Below are 17,378 nucleotides of genomic sequence, written 5' to 3' on the forward strand. Positions count from 1 at the left end.
CAGAGTTAGACTACAATTTTTAAAGAGCAGCTGAGTGGAGACGCAGTAGCTTGTTATTGTGTCAAGGTGACAGCAGCTGATGGGTCTGAATACCACAGATATCAACATAGTGCCTGAAACCATTCACGGAGCATGGCAGCCATTTTAGTAGTCTAAAAGTGATCAGCAAAATTGCTGTACCAAGTATCTCGTTGACAGACTGGAATACACGTAAAATATACAGCTCAAAGCTGTCAGAGATATGGTCACCGTCATGGCTAAAAGGTCGTTGCCAGATTGCTAGGCTAACATATCGACAGTGACCTGAAACAGTTCGGTCCTAGGGCGGCGAAATAGTAAGCAGAAATAACGGCATATAAAAAGGAACCAGACGTGCGTGACACACAAAAAATAGCCCTAAATATGGAGAGCGTTATGGAAAGTAATGCAAGACCCTCTGAATATTGCTTCTTGTCTGACGTGGATTGATCCCCGGGATTCTCGTTGGTTTGCGGGAGGATGTCCTCCTTAGCAGCACACCCAAACCGGGAATGGCTGTGACCGCCGTTGGCCATATGGGTGCTGCGTTTAGTTAGAAGTAAGATACAATATGTGATGGTGTAACAATGGAACAATGTTTCCGCTAGGAATTTTGCTCCCTGGTAAGGGAAAGGCAAAGGGGGTCGTTCGGCATTAGAAAGAAGGACCTTATAGCCAAACGTCAGAGATAGGGTGCACGCAGTCGCCTTACTGTCGGGGCTCCCGAGCAAAAGGCGGACTACTGCACAGAACTGCAGCAGGCCTTCGATCTGCCGTTCGATGCGGGACACGGCTCCTAGCACGGATTTCCCGTTTGGGAAAATTGGGCCCATTTGCGACCCCCGATTGGCTGCTGACGCACGGGCCTCCCGGCAATCGGCTATTCTCTTAGTGTCCGACCCGAAGCTCCAGCAACGTTCTGGGCTGTTTTTTCTGCCTGAATTTCCCCTTCCAACCGACTGCTTTCGAATCTGTTCGCCAGCTGCGAGACGGCCGGCGCATGCGCACAGGAGTTCGCCTGCCGCCCTTTTTTATTCTTTTCTTTGCACGTCAGTCCGGGCTGCCGCGACTGACCCTTTTTCCTGCACGAGGCCCTCTTGGAGCTGCATAGGGGCGTTGCCGCGTTGTCCCGAGATAGCAAATCCGGCGTTGCCGAAGCAGATGGCCGCCCAGGACGTTTCGTCTTGGCACCACGCACACTCTATGCTCAAGCACAGCATACTCGCTCCGCCACTCTCGCGCGCACCCGCTTCTGCACCTGCGCCCTCACGCACGCAGAAGGCACGCCGTTCTTCACCGGCCGCTTTCTCTGCGCCGTCTTGTCCGTCTCGTCGTCCTGCGCATGTCGATTGCGCCGTCTTCGTCCGTTGAGCGATCTCCTCGCGCCAAGCCGCGGCCAGCAGCCATGACCGTGGCGGCTTCTGCTGCGTCGACGCCGGCGGCCGACATTCCGAGATTCCGCCCTCGCGCCTGCGCCCGCTGCAGCACATCGAAGCTCAAGTGCAACTGGGTGTCTGAACCTGGAGAGGCGCCTTGCGAGAGGTGTGTCTCGTCCTTGGTGCCGCTTTTCCTGCGCTTCTCTCTCGGCGGTCCTTCGGGAAGCTGCCAGCTCGACGGAGGAATTTATTTTGACACTTGAGCAAGCTGATGCTAACCTTCTGCATCACAGATGTGCCAAGAGCAAGACACAATGTGTGCTCCCGAGTCTGAAGCCCCGCGGACCCCGACGGGGTAACCCAACGTAGGTATATCTCTGCTCGTCGTTCCTGACTTTTCAACCTCACACAGATCAGCAACAAAGGGTCCCCGTTCTTCCTCCTTCCTCCTTCCTCCTTCCTACTTCCTTTCACTTTCACCCCACCCCTTGGCCACCCAGACGAGACTACATGCTGACCATGTGCGCCTGGTGGAAGCCGTGTGGGGCAGCTGGAGCAGAAGATCGACGGGATCATGTCGCTGCTGACAGCCAGCCAGCAGATCCAAAAGGGATCGTCTCCTTCGGCACAACCACAACCACGGGCGCCGTCGACGCCATCCGACGATCCGGATGTCCGAGATCCACACATAGTGGGTCCGGCGCTCTCGTCGCCCCATTCGCCCGAATCTAGTCTTCCGCAGTACGACTCCACGGCCACGCAGCCACTGACTCCAAGCACCCCGGCCGCTTCGGCCACTACCCCGTCCATGTCGCGGGACTCGATGTCGGCCATCACGGCCGGAGGGCCACAGAGCACGCCGTCATGCTCGCATCAGCAGCATTTGTTGCAGCAACAACAACGACAACTACAACAACAACAACAGCAGCAGCAGCAGCAGCAACCGCTGCCACCCGCATCGCTCGTACGGGTACCCCCTCTCGAGCACGTTGAGATCGTCCCGGGGCTCAAGATCACGTTCCACGACGCTGAGATCGCGTTGGCAGACTATCGCCGCCTCTACAGCCCCTACTTCCCCTTTGTCCCGCTGGCCTACAACGTACCGGCCCATGAGTTGTACCACACACAGCCGCTGCTTTTCCGCATCCTGGTCCAGGTGGTCCTGCCCCAGTCACCGCAGATGCAGCGTGATACCCGGCGCTGGATCCGCGAACAGTTGGCCCACCACATTGTCGTACAGGAGGAAAAACACATTGGCCTGCTGCAGGCCATTCTCGTTCACCTCGGCTGGTACTGTACCTCTTTTGTCCTTTGCTCTTGCTATTTCGGCAGTCTGCTCTCAGTTTGCTGACAGCTTGCTCTCCTGCCGTCCAGGATAGATTTGGCTTACTATATGGAGCCCAACACGACGCCAGTGCTACAGCTGGCCATCGGGCTCGTTGTCGACCTGGGCCTGCAGAGGGCACCGACGATGATGCGGTTGATGCCGGCCAATTTTGTCAACGACGCCGTGAACACGCTCAAGGGCAAGAGCTTCGGCCCGAAAGAGCATAGCCTAGACGAGATGCGTGCCGTTCTCGGATGCTATTATATATGCGCACTGTGGGTTTCAGACCCGGCCGTGACCTTGCTACGTGTGCGGCTGTATGGACAGCTGCTGACTCGCGACACAGATCCACAGTTCTCTTCCGGCGGACCCAAGCCTTGCCGTTCAGCACATACCTGGACCACTGCTGTCGCGTACTGCTGGACGCGCACGAGCACGAGTCGGACGCGTTCCTCGTGGTCATCGTGCGGCTGCAGCAGATCGCTCACCGCATCTACGTTGTGCTGCCTAACCCTGACAGCGACCCGCGATTGGCCTCCGGTGGCTGTGCGGCCATGTTCATGTCCATCGCGGTTCTTCGACGGGATCTGGACGCGCTGATACACAGTCAGCCTATGGAGGTGAAAAACAACTGTACGCTGGCTTTACGGTTGCCTTTATGCTTGTCGGTCTTGCTGTTCATTACCGCTGACACTTGCTCGTCCCAGTCTTCTTGCGGACAAACTACCACGCCATCGTCTCGCGACTGTACGAGCCGGCTATCTACATGCGGGCGTCCGGCAGGACACCGGCCAACACGATAGACCCGGCCGACGCAGCCGAGCGCACGGCGTGCCTGTGGAACTGCCTTCAGGCGCTACGCGACTTCTTCGAGGCACAGGCTAGCATCCCGATCGACATTTTGGGCAGGCTGCCGTTCTCGGCAGCGACGCATCTCGCCTTTGCCGTTGCCACTTCCATGCGGCTGCTCTTTTTGCTGGACGACCCAGATTGGGACGTGGTGCGGGCACGGCGCAGCCTGGACTTTGTCGCCATCACCTTGCGTCTGGAAGAGCACTTCCAGGCGGCAGAGGACTTTGAGGATGCCCCGGCCAACACCCAAGGCCTCGGCCGCAAGAAGCGCTACCTTTCGGACGACAACCGCGCCGTGCTAGCCATTTTCCGCGACAAGATGCGCTGGATTCGCCTGTGGTACGCGTCCAGGCTACCGATGGAACAGCGCGGCATGACGGATGCGGCAGCCACATCTACGGCCACCGGCACGGCTACGCCCATGTCGGCCGCCGGGACCTCGGACGTGGCCGGGGTCCCGTCACTGCTGCCCATGCCGTCATTTCTGCCCCCGCGCCCACATACCGGGCAGCAACAAGGCAGCTTCATGGACGTGGACGGCCTCGGGGCTGTCAGCTCGTCCGACGAATATGACCTTATGTTCTGGCAGTCCATCTTCACTGTGGATGGGCCGTGGGATCCAATGCAATTTAGCTGATGAAAACAGAATAGAAATACGACAGCAGAATGGAAATACAGGGAAACGGAAGAGCGGACAGTCGCAGACAAGGATCTAACAGAACAAAGACAACCAGAGAGTGATGGACGTAAAACACGGGAAGCGTAAGAAATAGCCACAAATATGGCCATCCGTCTATCTGATCGGTCCACCTGACCAGACGTTCTTTCGCTTTAGCCTTTCTAGCCTACAGTACAGGCGGAAGGAGCACTAACAGTGAGACTGATCTGATATACGGCTTGTGTGCCAATGGCAGTCGGAAGTTCGGCGTACGGGATTCTCTCGGCGACGAAACAGTAGGTCTCAGCTTTGACGAATGTCTGTCACTCCTTTGTCCGACAGGCAGTTTAAATTGAACGCGGGAATGATATTAATACTCAGTCATGCATATTGTCCTCATACGCCTTGGGACAAGCTTTTGTATCAGCCGAATGGTCCGTGCGTGCACCATGGCTTATTCAGGCGAGTCCGAATACACCACTTGTCTGTGACGCGAAGGTGCCGCCTTCACGTTATACTAGTTTAAAACCTGTACAGTGATGTTCGTGTTAAATACGTCCGGAACAGTTGCACGTCCTGTAGAGCTCAAAGGACTTCAGAAGACCTAGTGCTGATATTTCAAAAGACAGGGAAATCCATGCGTATTACAACACTGTGTCTGGAGCTTTGTGTGTGTTTCTTGCCGTTTTATAACATTCAATCTCCTTCCCCAGCACCTGGACCCGCTATGGCTGATCATGGCGACGCTCCTAAACTGGTACCACATCCCGCAGAACTCCTCTACCCTCGAAAGCTCCGGTGTGCCGCCCGTATGTTCTAAGCTCTGCCGTAGTGCTGTCGGTGAGATCGTGTTACGTCTGGAAAACGGCAGTGGTGGCAGCGGGAGCGACTAGAAACAGACGGTCATCCGAGCCAGTGACCTAGCGGTGGCTTAGGCGGGGACACGACACACATGGGAGAGCCACGGGATTCAGGCGTGACGGATAGCCTAGATATGGTTGATGGGAGCGGCCAACGTATAAAGCTCCCGGAAGGATCGATACTAGGGTAGGACGAAGACGTAGGCATGTTTTACGGAGTAGCACTTAAGGCTTGCCAGATATCTGCCCTGCAGCCATATAGACCTAGTGGACGATATAGAGAACATCTTATTGTACATATTATAGCCGTAGTAGATTACATGAGGACACGGCAGTTAGTCAAGAATGGGACAGGTTCGATTATTTCTTTCTATCTGATGTTCCCAGCGGCCAGCGCTCAAGAAAAGAACTTTCCGACAAAGCCGGGAATAATTGTCTGGCCCTCGGTTGCCTTGTAGTCGACACCCTTTGGCTTTTGCTGCCAGGTCTGCTTGTGGACGGTAAATTCGCCCATGGTCGGGACGGGGAAGCCGCCGGCCTCAAACTCGTTCTGGGTGTAGCCGGCGCGGCGGAGGACGGGCGAGTCGACCGTCTTGAGGACCAGGTCGTTCTGTGGGCGGGCAAAGTAGAGCAGTCCGAGGCGGTCGACGTGCTGCTGGTCCTTGGGCGGGACGGAGACGCGGTGCACGGTCGACTTGACGTAGCCGCCGGTGAGGAAGCTGAGGGCATCGCACGTGTTGACGGTCAGGCTGCCATCCAGCGGCTTGGCCCACTTCCACTCGCCGGTCTCGTGGTCGCGGATCTGCAGCGCGGCCACTGGCTGGCGGAAGAGCAGCGTGATGGTGCCCAGGTCCGTGTGGCCGCGCGACCAGAGACCGTCGTCCAGCTTGGCAATCTCCTCGGGCGAGAATTTGGAGTACTTCATGTAGCGTAGATGTGACTCGTCGTGCACGTCCCAGCGATGCACCTTGGTGAAGAAGTCTGGGGGCAGCTCGAGCGCCAGCGCGATCAGGTGGTTGAGCGGGTCTAGTACCTTGTCGTGAAGCTTCTTGGCAAAGGCCTCGATCTCGGCCAGGTTCTGCTTTAGCAGTGTGGGCACTGGCTGCGTGATGTGGCCGTCATTTGCTGCAGAACGGTCAGTCTTGGGGGGCAGCAGCCGGCGGGAAAGAAAAAATAGATGAAAAGGGAAAAAAAAAAAAAAAAAGGGACGTAATGGCCATCACTCACTCGCCATGTTCCAGACTTCGGTCTTATCGTAAATGCCGCCGCTCAAAAGCCGGCGGCCAGCCGGCCGGTACCCATTGTAGTCGCCGTGCTCCAAGTCGGGGACATACTTGAGCTTCTCGTCCAGCGGGAGGTTGTAAAAGGCTTGGCCGAGTGCGTACTGCCGGTCGACTTCGTCCTGGGGAATGCCAAAGTTGACGACGTAGAAGAAGCCCTTGGTGCGAATGGCATCAACCAGGGTCTGGGCAAGCTCGGCATTGCCCTCTGGCGTGCCATATTTGGACAGGTCAATGCTGGGTACTGGGACGGATTAGCAACCATTCAACCTCCTTTGGTCTCTTCTACCGCATCTACTCACGCTCGGCCCAATCCAGGTTCTCCTTGGTCTCCTCGACGTGAGCGTACTGGTACAGTTGGGGGACGGCGGACGGCATCGTGAATTGTGTGATGTATGTCTACAGGCATCCGGTAAAAGAGCAAGAGACCGGCTCTATTTAAGTACAAGCTGCTATGCATTAAAGACCGGCCGTATCTTACGTTGGCCGATCGTGCTTACAAATGGGAAGACATCCGCGTGCGGAGCCAATGAATGGACGCAGGAAAGGCGTTTTCGAGCGATGTCGTGATCTAGTTCCGGGCACTACCACCGCGGCCCCAACTTTGATCATCCCCATGGCAGATGACGCAACCACGACGCCGTTTCATAGGCGACTAGTTCGATGGCCGATTAGCGCCCCACATTCGGCTTGAAAGTGGCGATCGCGTGCTACTGGAATAGGAGCAGAGCAGCCTGAGCTCTATTTTCGGTGTCGGGTGTCGGACCCGGCCGCCGTTAGGTGGACAGATGCAAGCCGCTCAAGAACTGCCTGGCTTCCGTGTCATAAAAAATGTATTTTTCTTTCACGCCATTTACGCCGTTCCATGTCCTTATTCAGCAAAGATCGCAAACGCCGCCACCGACGGCCTATTCTGGCAGCATCGGCATCAAAACGTCCTTCGGGCCCAGTCTCATGGCGATGCCCATGTCTGCATCGAGGACGGTACGGAAGTAGCTGTCGAGTCGGCTACACATGCCTCCTGCCTTGGGTTTGTTCTTCCAGTGATTCAGACGGTCGTGCAGGTTACAGACAGCCCAGCGGGCCTCTTCCCACAGCATGCGCTCAGTGCCGTGGATCTGAGCGGCCAGCGCGGGGGGGTAGTGGAAGGCGGGTTCGGGGCGGCCATCGATGCCGGTGGTCATGTCGGACCACTTGCTGATGTGATCGAGCAGGTTGACGGCGTCCCACTTGGGCCAGGCGAGGTGGAGGAAGAGCGGGCGGACCGGGGCATAGGACGCGTTCCAGGCAGCAAAGTCGAGCGAGTCGTTGGCAGCAGCGATGATCTGCTGGGTTATGGCATAGTCGTCAACAGGGTCATGCTGAACCTGGACGCGGGAGCCAGTCTGGCCGTGCTCGAAGCGGTGGCCAACGGAGACGACGGGTTTCTGGACGCTGTAAAAGGGCAGGCCGAAGACATCGGCTGCGGGCAGAAATGTCTCCTTGTCGCCCATGCCAGTGCCGCCCTGGTTGAGGAGGCGGTAGTAGAAGTCGGGGCCATGGTAGTTGTAGTAAGCCGCGAGCAGGAGGGTGAACCAATGGCGACGCTTGGAGACGACCAGCTGGCCGGACTCGGACGAGGCGCGACGGGCCACGGGCACGACATCCTGAGACGCGATCAGGTAGTAGAGCGGCGACACGGTCGTCTGCCAGATGTCGGGCCAGGTGACTAGGCCAGTGGCCCGGAACGGTTCAGACAGGAAGAGAGTGGCGACATCGCGCATGGCGGTGCAGTCGGCGTCGAGGAAGAGCACGTCCTCGAAGGAGGCAAAGAGGATGGCAAAGACCTTGAGCTGGAATCCATGTAGCGGACAGGCGCCGCCGCCAAGTGGCGGAAAGATGCGACAGACGGCGTTGAGGGTCGGCAGGACGTGTTCGCACACGTCGGCCTCATACTCGTGCTCTAGCACAAAGACCTCGACCGGCAGCGTGGTGCCGGTGCGGCGCAGAAAGCGCAGCGAGACCATCAGGATGGCAAAGTACTTACCGCCACCGATGATGACGATGCCCTGTCGCGGCTGCTGGTGGTGGCGGCCGAGGAAGCTGTGATGGCCGGACGGGGCGACAAAGGTGGGCAGACGGTCGTGGATGCTGGCAACGAAGCCGCGGTGGGCGTCGCGCATCTTGAGCAGCTCCAGGGCGTCCAGCTGCAGCAGACTGGTCATGTTGGCGTCCTCGCCCCATTGCCATCGGGTGCTGTCGAACCGGTCCTCCGTCCAGGGCGGATCCACGCCTGAGGGCCGGTGCTGCTCCAGGAGGCCGCCCAGAAGCTCGGCCAGCTCAAGGCCGACCGGCCCAGGCGTCAGGTCTGACGACAACCGCATGTCTGTGGTGCCGGCAGTGCCAAGAGCCGTCACGATGACGACCAGCACGAAGAGCAGGCTGATCAAGCTGGCTAGAAAGCTTCGGCGGGCAAGTCGACGGCTCATGTGCACATGGGCGACAAACAGCTCTCGGAAGCGGCCCATGATGGCGTGTGTGTGCGGCGGTAGGCTGAGGTGCTCCGTGAGTGGACTTTTCCCTGCGCTAATATCCTGCGCACTTCAGCTCAACGTGAGGCTTTTATGTGGGCGATATGGCTGTTGTGATGGTCGTGTTCTGCCGGAATGGATCGACAAGTTCTGGACAGTCCACAGACAGCACCCAGTTTTGTCACGGCATTTCAGCGAGCAGCTGCCAGAAGATAACGAGGCCCAAAGAACGGCCACGTGCATGAATGCGCGTCGTGTGAGGCTACGTGGCTTTGTTTCGCCTCCTGGATCCATGGCCGCGCGTCACCGGCCTTTTGGTGGATTGGCGCAATTTTGGCCGCTGCGAGAGGAAGGTGCGAATTGTACTAGCTAACTGCCGACAAGGCTGTTACGATAACCTTGCATGATACATAGTAGGAAAATACCTGAACATCGTACTGTCTTCATCCTCACTATTCCACCTTCCAGCGCAGCATCGTGAAGCTGAGCCGCTCAAACGTGTAGCTGTCGCCGGTAGCCTCCCAGACCGACTCGACAATGCCGATTTTCTCGTCGCCATCGGCATTGCTATCGGTGGCCGCGAAACCCTTGCCACCGATACGGAAGACCTGCACGGAAGTACCGACCACAAGTCCGTCGAGGCGGGTGGCATAGTCGCGCGTATCGTCCGAGTTGACGACGGCCAAGCTGAGCCAGCCGGCCTCGACGGCCGCACTGACGTCTAGCTTGGGCACGGCCACAGTCGTCTGGATCCACTCGGGAAAGGTCGTACCCTCGTAGACAGGTGTGTGGACGTGAACGGCCACGGCTTGGCCTCGCATGTGGCGCGAGAAGAGCAGCAGCGGGAAGTAGGTCGTCTGGCGCCAGAGGCCCCGTGGCGTCGTCATCAGCGGCGCGATCACGTTGACGCTCTGGGCGATCGTGGCCATGCCCAGCTCCCGGCTGTTGCGTATAAATACGTTCAGCCACACGGCCACGGCCAGCCCATCACTCAGCGTGTACTGCTCCTCGGCCCCCAGATTGCCCGGCGCCCTATCTGGGTCCCACACGTTCCACTCGTCAAAGCAGATCGTCGGCCGCTTCTTGCTCGCCGGCCGCGTCGAGATCCGCTCCGTGTCCGGATAGGCCGACATGTCGAACTCGCAGCGCGCCACGTCGATCAGCCCCGAGCACACCTGGATGGCCCGCTCGGCCCCGTACACTGACGAGATGTTGGTGTAGTGGTCACGGCCCATGGAGTAGTAGTGGATCGAGTGCATGTCCACCCACCGGATGCACTGCTGCAGCGTGTATCGGTCCCAGTCCGAGTAGCCATCCTTGCCGCAGAGGACCAGTGTGATGGACGGGTCCAACAGTTTGAGCGCTATCTTGTCAGCAGGAACGACAATGCAAATGCTCAACAACACAGCCCGGTTCGGCAACACTCACCCTTAGCCCATTGGACTGCCTTCTTCGCATAGTCCTCCTTGGTGTGCTGCTCAATCTGCCTGTATTTGTCAGCAGGGCCCCCAGGCTTCCCACGCTCAAGCTGCCATCACTCACCATGGCCCCCATATCTCGTTCCCCAGAGCCCAGTACTTGACCCCGTACGGCTCCTCGTGGCCGTTTTTCCGCCGCAGGTCGGCGTAGTACGTGTGCTTGTTACTGTTGCAGTACTCCAGCCAGGCCAGCGCGTCCTCTAGCGTTCCCGTGCCCATGTTGAGACACAGGTACGGCTCCGCGCTCACCTCCTTGCACCAGGCCATGAACTCATCTGTGCCAAACGTGTTCGGCTCGATGCCCTCCCATGCCAGCTCTGGCCGCACCGGCCGCTTCTCCACGGGCCCAATGCCGTCCTGCCACCGGTAGCTGGCGCAAAAGTTGCCGCCCGGATAGCGGACTACCGGCACCTGCAGCTCCTTAAAGCACGAGATCACATCCTTGCGGAAGCCCTTGTCGTCCGACAGCCCGTGCGCGTTGTCGGGCTCGTAGAGGCCGCCGTAGATGCAGCGGCCCATGTGTCTGTAACGGTCAGCCAGAAGGACTAGATACGGCAGGATCAAAGACACACGCACTCTGTGAAGCCGCCATAGATCAATGGGTTGATTGCGCTGATTGTGTTAGCCGCATTGACCGAGATGGACGTCACGGCCTTCTTGTCCGCCGGGAGAATCGTAAGAGAGGTCATGATGGCTGGCTTCTCTGACTGCAATGTTGTCTGATGCAAGAACTTTTACTGATAAGAATACGGCACGGAAACAAGAGGCAATAAATACCCCTTCCACCCGCGCGAGTCGAGCTATGCCATTGGACCGGATGCCAACAGCTCGATGTGTAGTGTGGGAGAGAAAAAAGCGGGTCGACGATCTGTCTGTCGGGGAGTATCGGCGCTCCACTATGGCCGACCTGCACGTGACAGCCGCCATTTTCTTAGCAGGAGGGGAATCAGTGTGCGTAACAACCCAAAACAAGATTGTTTTATAGTAAAGGAGAGTACAAAGTAGACACTATTCCGGCATTGTTTTAAACTCGTATCACTCCATGTTTCTCTCTAAGACCCAGGACACTTAGCCATAAATTGACTGCCCAGGCGTCGGCATGGGAAGGAGCCTTGTTTGCTCGCCGATACACTACCTCGAAAATGGTGGTCGAGAATGTCGAGATTTCGGCTGTATACTGGTTTGAGGAGTCGTTGCAAGGAGCTTCGGCTACTTGTATTCTGTTCTGACAGGTGATGTCTAGGTGGCACATGCCATAGGTGGGTGTTGTAAGACATATCTCAATCTATTCATTCCAGTCGTAACCGGGTAACCGAAACATAATGAGGAAACCGAAGTGGATGAACTTTCACAATAGCCGCAGCGACAAGAAACTTGGGCCGATTACTATTCTGCGAAATGAGATACTAATGCTGCGATAACTCATTGGATATGCGCCGTCATCCATTCTTCCGGCCGCCGGGCTTAATCCTAGACTCGAAATCTCGCCTCTGTGGGATGTTCTCTTCTTGGCTGTCGACATTGTCACTTTTCAAGGATACGAAGAGATCATACCGGGCTAGAAATGTCATGCCGGTATCTCTTTATTCGATACAAGATATCTGCGGAATTTGAGTTTCCCTTCTAGACGCCAGAAACAAGCCGGGATGCCCAGCGAGTCAATACAAACAGACCCATTTCCCGTGCTACCTATAGATATATCTTTCTGCTCTAACACACAAAAAAGAGCATCTCAGGCCATACCCGATACCAATCTATCTCCCGAATCTGTACAGATCGCCACAACACCACCGCTCGCGCCGTTAAAAGCAGCCACAGACGACTCTCTGGCTACAACTCTGGAACCACTACAAAGTATAATGTGCAACCTATTTATAGCCGAAGAAACAACTCTAGCAGAAGAATGTCCGGATGCAATTCAGTCCTTCCACTTCACTATCGGCAGCACGAAGTACTGCAAAAAGGTAAGGAATCGATTCTTGTTTGGTGCATCGAAATCTCTGTTGACGTCTGTTGATTTTCCGTCTCAATGGTCGACTTTTGTACCCACAGACCACCAACGTGAACTAGTAGTACACAGTGGGTATGAGGATACCAAGGTTCTGGGAAACTTCGGTGTTGACTGCTACTCTGCCATCTGCGTCATCGACACCGTGAAAGCCGCACAAAGCCGTTACAGCTGTCCTATAAATACAGTTTGGAGGTGCTTTTGGGGGCTCTAGGCATCCCTTACGCCAACCTGCATGCTGCAGGAAGCGACGCCCATTTGTGTCTACGTGCGTTGCTGATGCTAGCTGTTGTCGACGATGAGCGAGAATGCGAAAGCAGTCGAGGGCGTCGACGACACCGACAACGACATTACACACCTCTTTCAACTGCTTCGCACCATAGCTCAGGCCCCGCGGCCAGTGACGTAGCACGATTCCCTGGCCGGAGCACGCAAGACACAGGCTAAATCAGAGGCTAAAGCCCGGCTAGCTCAGAAAGAGGAAAAAATGCCCATCTGCGAGCTAGACGGGTGCAATGGAAAGAACAGCGTACCCTCGAGCGGATGAGCCACATGAGGAGGAATACAGATAAGAAACCGGCATCTAAGGATTCGCAAGGTCCTACCCTGGCTCCCTCTTAGAAGTACCTAACTCTATATGCTAATATGTCGGAAATATTTGAGAGCGATACAGAAAAGGTAACCAGTGTAATAAATGGTAGATCCTTGTTCCATAATTATATTCAGTTTAAACAACTAAGGTAAGGTTCATAGTGCACAGTCGCCTTTTAGTAGTTGCCCGGGCCTTCGACTTTAATGCGAAAACATACTTTGTAAATCGGATAATAAAATGATAGATTTGTACGGCAAGATCAAAGCTTCGTAGTCACAACGTTTACTTGTCGGCATGGGTATAAAGAGGGAATAGGCCTTACTCTTCTAAAGGTGGTGCACCAAGAATCTGATGACAGGCTACGAACAACGTCCGGTGCTTACACGCAGGATTCAAATCATAACAAGGCCTTGCCTGTGGCACAATCTCGAACGGAAGTACTATGTACGGTTCTACTCCGTATACTGAGTTCGATCGGATACATGCCGTGCTGCTGTTACCTCTTCACAGCGACTCAGACACGAGGCCAATAGGACTGAAGGACCGAACATGAAGGAGCAGTGGGTGAGAAGAGAGGGTGGGTGGGGGGGGGGAGGGAGAAGGTCCGATAGACATAGACAAGATCGACGTGCTATCTGTCAGGCATCCTGCGCCAACACCTTGGAAGTAAGACGGCCGCGGAGTACATCGCCGAAACTTCTCTCTGCCCATAGTCTTATCAGTCTGTCTTACTAGCGCAGATATATCACCGGTGTATTATTATACACATATGCGTATTGTTCTGTCTTTGTGTACGACGTAAGGGAAACACTCCGTAGCTACAGAGTACATGGTGCACATTCTGGGACGTAGCCATCTCGTTGGGGCTAGTCCCTACTGTAGTGTATCTCAACTAATTAGAGCACGTATAGCTTGCCTTAGTTAGAGCCGTATTTAGTAATGCGTTCTAGTCCCGAGCTTGTCATATTGGTATAAGCTGTTTTAGGCTATGATGACGTGCATAAAATCCTCTGCTCAATAGGTGGGGTTTGGAGCTATACTATAGTGTATATGGTTTACGTACTCCGTACTCCGTACACACCTACTTACCCTACAGACATCGCTTTCAGCGTATTTAGCCTAATCTAGATAACAGACCCCCAACAAAAACTGATAGATAGGAGGGTAAGATGCAATTTCGTTTCTTAATGCTGTTTATTACGGGCAAAGATAAGATGCCGCGGATGTTGGGTTAGGAAGAGGGGTTGTCATAGTTGTTGAACGGACTAGGCCAACAAGGGTGTTGTGGCGCGGGATGAAAAGATACATACATATACTCTACGGCATATGGTGCCCAGCCTCACCTATCTAGTAGGGGATGTCATGCACGTCGGCACAGTTTGAAGTAACAACACACAGTAATATACAAATGCTTACTGAGCGCCCATTTTCAACCATAGTAGCATGTAGTGAGGTGATATTGTACTTGCAAGTATGGACATTCAATATGCCTAATATCACTCACCGGTCTGATATTAACTCTGCATCGAGATATTCCACCGGGTTACCCAAACGGGGCTCCGAAGAGTTTAGAAACTTTTCTGATAGAAGTAAAGAGGACAAAAAATGTCCCAGCCGTAATGTTATGGGTATAAAGAGCTTGAGAAATACCATCTTCTGATCTGTGTAATTAGACCAATACTGCATTCTTGTCTATCCGCAAGTTCTCTAGTTCATTCAACATCTACTTTTCATAGTGACTGCTAGTTCGCCTTCATCATGGTATCTATAACCAAAGCCCACCTTCCCTCCATCTTGGTCTTCGGTCCCCAGACCGAGCTTCCCCTAGAGAAATCCCTCCAGGACTGCCGTCAGGAGCTCGTCGAGAATCCTCGTCTGTCCGCCCTAAGGGCTGCAGTTGGCCAGTTGCCAGAGTTTTGGCAGGGTCTGGTTGGATTTGATCCCAGTCTGAAGGACGTCCCAGGAGACAGATATCTCACGAGACATGGGTGGAAAATGGGGGCCCCTTCCCTAATCGTGACAGCAACACGGTGAGTCATTACGGCCTTGCTGTCACCGTCCTTGTCCAAATTACTCAGTACTGTCGCTATCTCGAGATTATCGGCAAGGACGCGCACCGTCGTGTTCTTGATAGTGTCCAGAGCGGCGGTGTGCAGGGATTTTGCGTCGGCTTTCTGAGCACAGTGGCTGTGGCCAGTTCAGACGACGAGAGTAACCTTGGCACGTTGGCTGCCGTTGCTCTTCGACTGGCCGTGTGCATCGGCGCCTACGTTGACGCAGATGGGGCGAGAAATGCAGACGACTATATGTCTGTTGCTGTTCGATGGCAGGACGAGAATGACGAGGACAAGGAGAAAGTAGCCGGCATCGTACAGTCGATCCCTGGTGTACGTCCATTCACCACAGTATTTCAGACCAGAATACGGAGTACATACTAATACTATGTTGATGCTGTATTAGGCCTACATCTCCAGTCTCAACGACTATTCTAACCTGACGGTTACGATTCGGGCATCTAGTCTTGGCGTTTTGGAGGAGGAAGCCACGCGAAAGAACCTGCGAATCAAAGACGTTCATGTCCATGGCCGTTTCCATACGGTTGATCATTCGTCGGCTGTGGATAAGATACTGGCCTTCTCCCAGCTCTCAGACGGATTGTCATTCCCGGAGCCATCACGACTGCAGGATCCGATCCGGAACACGGCCGATGGAGGGATCCTCCCAGACGGATCTCCCCTGACTCGAATCTCCCTGGAGAGCGCAATGGTGAATGTCGCCGATTGGTATGCGACCATGAAGCTCGCCATCCAGCAGCTTCCAAAGTCCGAACGAACGGTGGCTGTAGCCGGGTTCGGAAGCGGGATTCCTGCTTCGCTGACGCGGGATACACATCTCCAAGTGCTGTCTCTGGCAAAACTGGACACGCAGAAGCCGAAGCTTAACGGATTTCAGGGCACGGAGCCGTATGACCCACAGTCCAGCTATCCCCCCCACTCCATCGCTATTGTCGGCATGGCCGGTCGCTTTCCAGGGGCAGATTCGGTCGACGAGCTCTGGGACCTGCTCATGCAGGGCAAGACGATGGTCCAGCCGGCACCGGTCGAGCGCCTCGGGCTGCCGCAGACCGGCGATCACGCCAACACAAAGTGGTGGGGCAACTTTCTGGACAACCCGGAGACGTTTGATCACAAGTTCTTCAAGAAGTCGTCTCGCGAGGCTGTGGCCTGGGATCCGCAGCAACGGCTCTTGCTCGAGGTCATCTATGAGGCCCTGGAATCGTCGGGCTACTTCGGGGCCTCAGCATCCCCAGAGCCTGTCGACTACGGCCGCTACATTGGCGCTGTGATGAACAACTACTACGACAATCTCTCGTGCCACGCCGGCACCGCTTATGCCACTGTCGGCACCTCGCGCTGCTACCTCAGCGGCTGCATGAGCCATTACTTTGGCTGGACGGGGCCGGCCCTGACTATCGACACGGCCTGCTCGTCTTCTCTCGTCGCCATCCACACGGCCTGCCGAGCCATCTGGTCTGGGGAATGCTCCCGTGCTGTCGCTGGCGGGACAAATGTTATTTCAAGTCCGTTTGACTACCAGAACCTCTCTGCTGCCGGCTTTCTTAGCCCATCGGGGCAGTGCAAGCCGTTTGACGCAGATGCCGACAGCTACTGTCGGGGGGAAGGCGTCGCGGTCGTGGTGCTAAAACCCCTTGCTGATGCGGTCGAGAACGGAGACAAAATCCTGGGTGTCATTGTCGGGTCGGCGGCCAACCAGAATCACAATGTCGGCCCCATCACGGCACCGCACTCGACATCGCAGGCGAATCTGTACAAAAAGGTGCTGAGTCTTGGCCGCGTCAGGCCGGAAGATGTGTCTTATGTCGAGGCGCACGGAACAGGGAGTATGATATGCCGCCCTACTGATTGAGATGTTCAGCCTTACTGACCGTTGCAGCCGGAGTCGGAGACCCGATCGAGGTCGCCAGTATCCGAGAAGCCTTTGGAGTTGACCGGCAGTCGGTGCTCCACTTTGGCTCCATCAAAGGCAACATCGGCCATACCCAAGCCACAGCCGGAGTGGCTGGTCTTATTAAAGTTCTCTTGATGATGAGGCACCGCACAATACCCTCCCAGGCCAGCCGCAAGTCTCTGAACCCCAAGATTACGGCCTTTGACCCAACGACAATGGCCATCCCACGCCAGACTATTCCTTGGCAAGCCTCGACGTTTCTTGCCCTTGTCAACAGCTACGGTGCAGCCGGGAGCAACTCGGCTGTCTTGATCCGGGAAGGCCCATCAGCGACGAGCACGGAAAACTCCCCCCAGTTGTCTAGGTACCCGCTGTTCATCTCTGCCGGGTCACCCAATGGCCTTGCCGCATACTGCAAGAAATTTCTGGATTAGCTTGGAAAAGCCAAAT

At 55.6% G+C, this 17,378-nt stretch overlaps 5 protein-coding genes across 5 annotated transcripts; 2 read left to right on the forward strand and 3 right to left on the reverse strand.

Moving 5' to 3' along the window:
• Positions 1-1,360: 1,360 nt before the first annotated feature.
• Positions 1,361-5,124, forward strand: CMQ_4054 (fungal transcriptional regulatory protein; the record flags this gene model as incomplete). Its single annotated transcript, XM_014319992.1, has 7 exons — positions 1,361-1,560; positions 1,688-1,759; positions 1,932-2,684; positions 2,769-2,962; positions 3,076-3,354; positions 3,429-4,174; positions 4,945-5,124. The coding sequence occupies 7 exons, from the start codon at positions 1,361-1,363 to the stop codon at positions 5,122-5,124; spliced, it is 2,424 nt and encodes an 807-aa protein (XP_014175467.1).
• A 364-nt stretch (positions 5,125-5,488) lies between these two features.
• CMQ_3640 (2og-Fe oxygenase family protein) lies at positions 5,489-6,749 on the reverse strand (the record flags this gene model as incomplete). Its single annotated transcript, XM_014319578.1, has 3 exons — positions 5,489-6,216; positions 6,319-6,615; positions 6,674-6,749. The coding sequence occupies 3 exons, from the start codon at positions 6,747-6,749 to the stop codon at positions 5,489-5,491; spliced, it is 1,101 nt and encodes a 366-aa protein (XP_014175053.1).
• A 530-nt stretch (positions 6,750-7,279) lies between these two features.
• CMQ_3427 (alpha-mannosyltransferase) lies at positions 7,280-8,878 on the reverse strand (the record flags this gene model as incomplete). The annotated part of the gene is made up of 1 exon (XM_014319365.1): positions 7,280-8,878. The coding sequence occupies one exon, from the start codon at positions 8,876-8,878 to the stop codon at positions 7,280-7,282; it is 1,599 nt and encodes a 532-aa protein (XP_014174840.1).
• Positions 8,879-9,333: 455 nt separating this feature from the next.
• CMQ_3324 (alpha-l-arabinofuranosidase) lies at positions 9,334-11,048 on the reverse strand (the record flags this gene model as incomplete). Its single annotated transcript, XM_014319262.1, has 4 exons — positions 9,334-10,244; positions 10,310-10,368; positions 10,424-10,882; positions 10,936-11,048. 4 exons carry the CDS (start codon positions 11,046-11,048, stop codon positions 9,334-9,336), a joined length of 1,542 nt encoding a protein of 513 aa, XP_014174737.1.
• Positions 11,049-14,717: 3,669 nt separating this feature from the next.
• CMQ_3926 (polyketide synthase) lies at positions 14,718-17,362 on the forward strand (the record flags this gene model as incomplete). The annotated part of the gene is made up of 4 exons (XM_014319864.1): positions 14,718-14,872; positions 14,983-15,346; positions 15,420-16,860; positions 16,914-17,362. 4 exons carry the CDS (start codon positions 14,718-14,720, stop codon positions 17,360-17,362), a joined length of 2,409 nt encoding a protein of 802 aa, XP_014175339.1.
• Between the last annotated feature and the right edge of the window lie 16 nt (positions 17,363-17,378).

Source organism: Grosmannia clavigera (assembly GCF_000143105.1).
Source record: "Grosmannia clavigera kw1407 unplaced genomic scaffold GCSC_113, whole genome shotgun sequence".
Classification (NCBI taxonomy): Eukaryota; Fungi; Ascomycota; class Sordariomycetes; order Ophiostomatales; family Ophiostomataceae; genus Leptographium; species Leptographium clavigerum.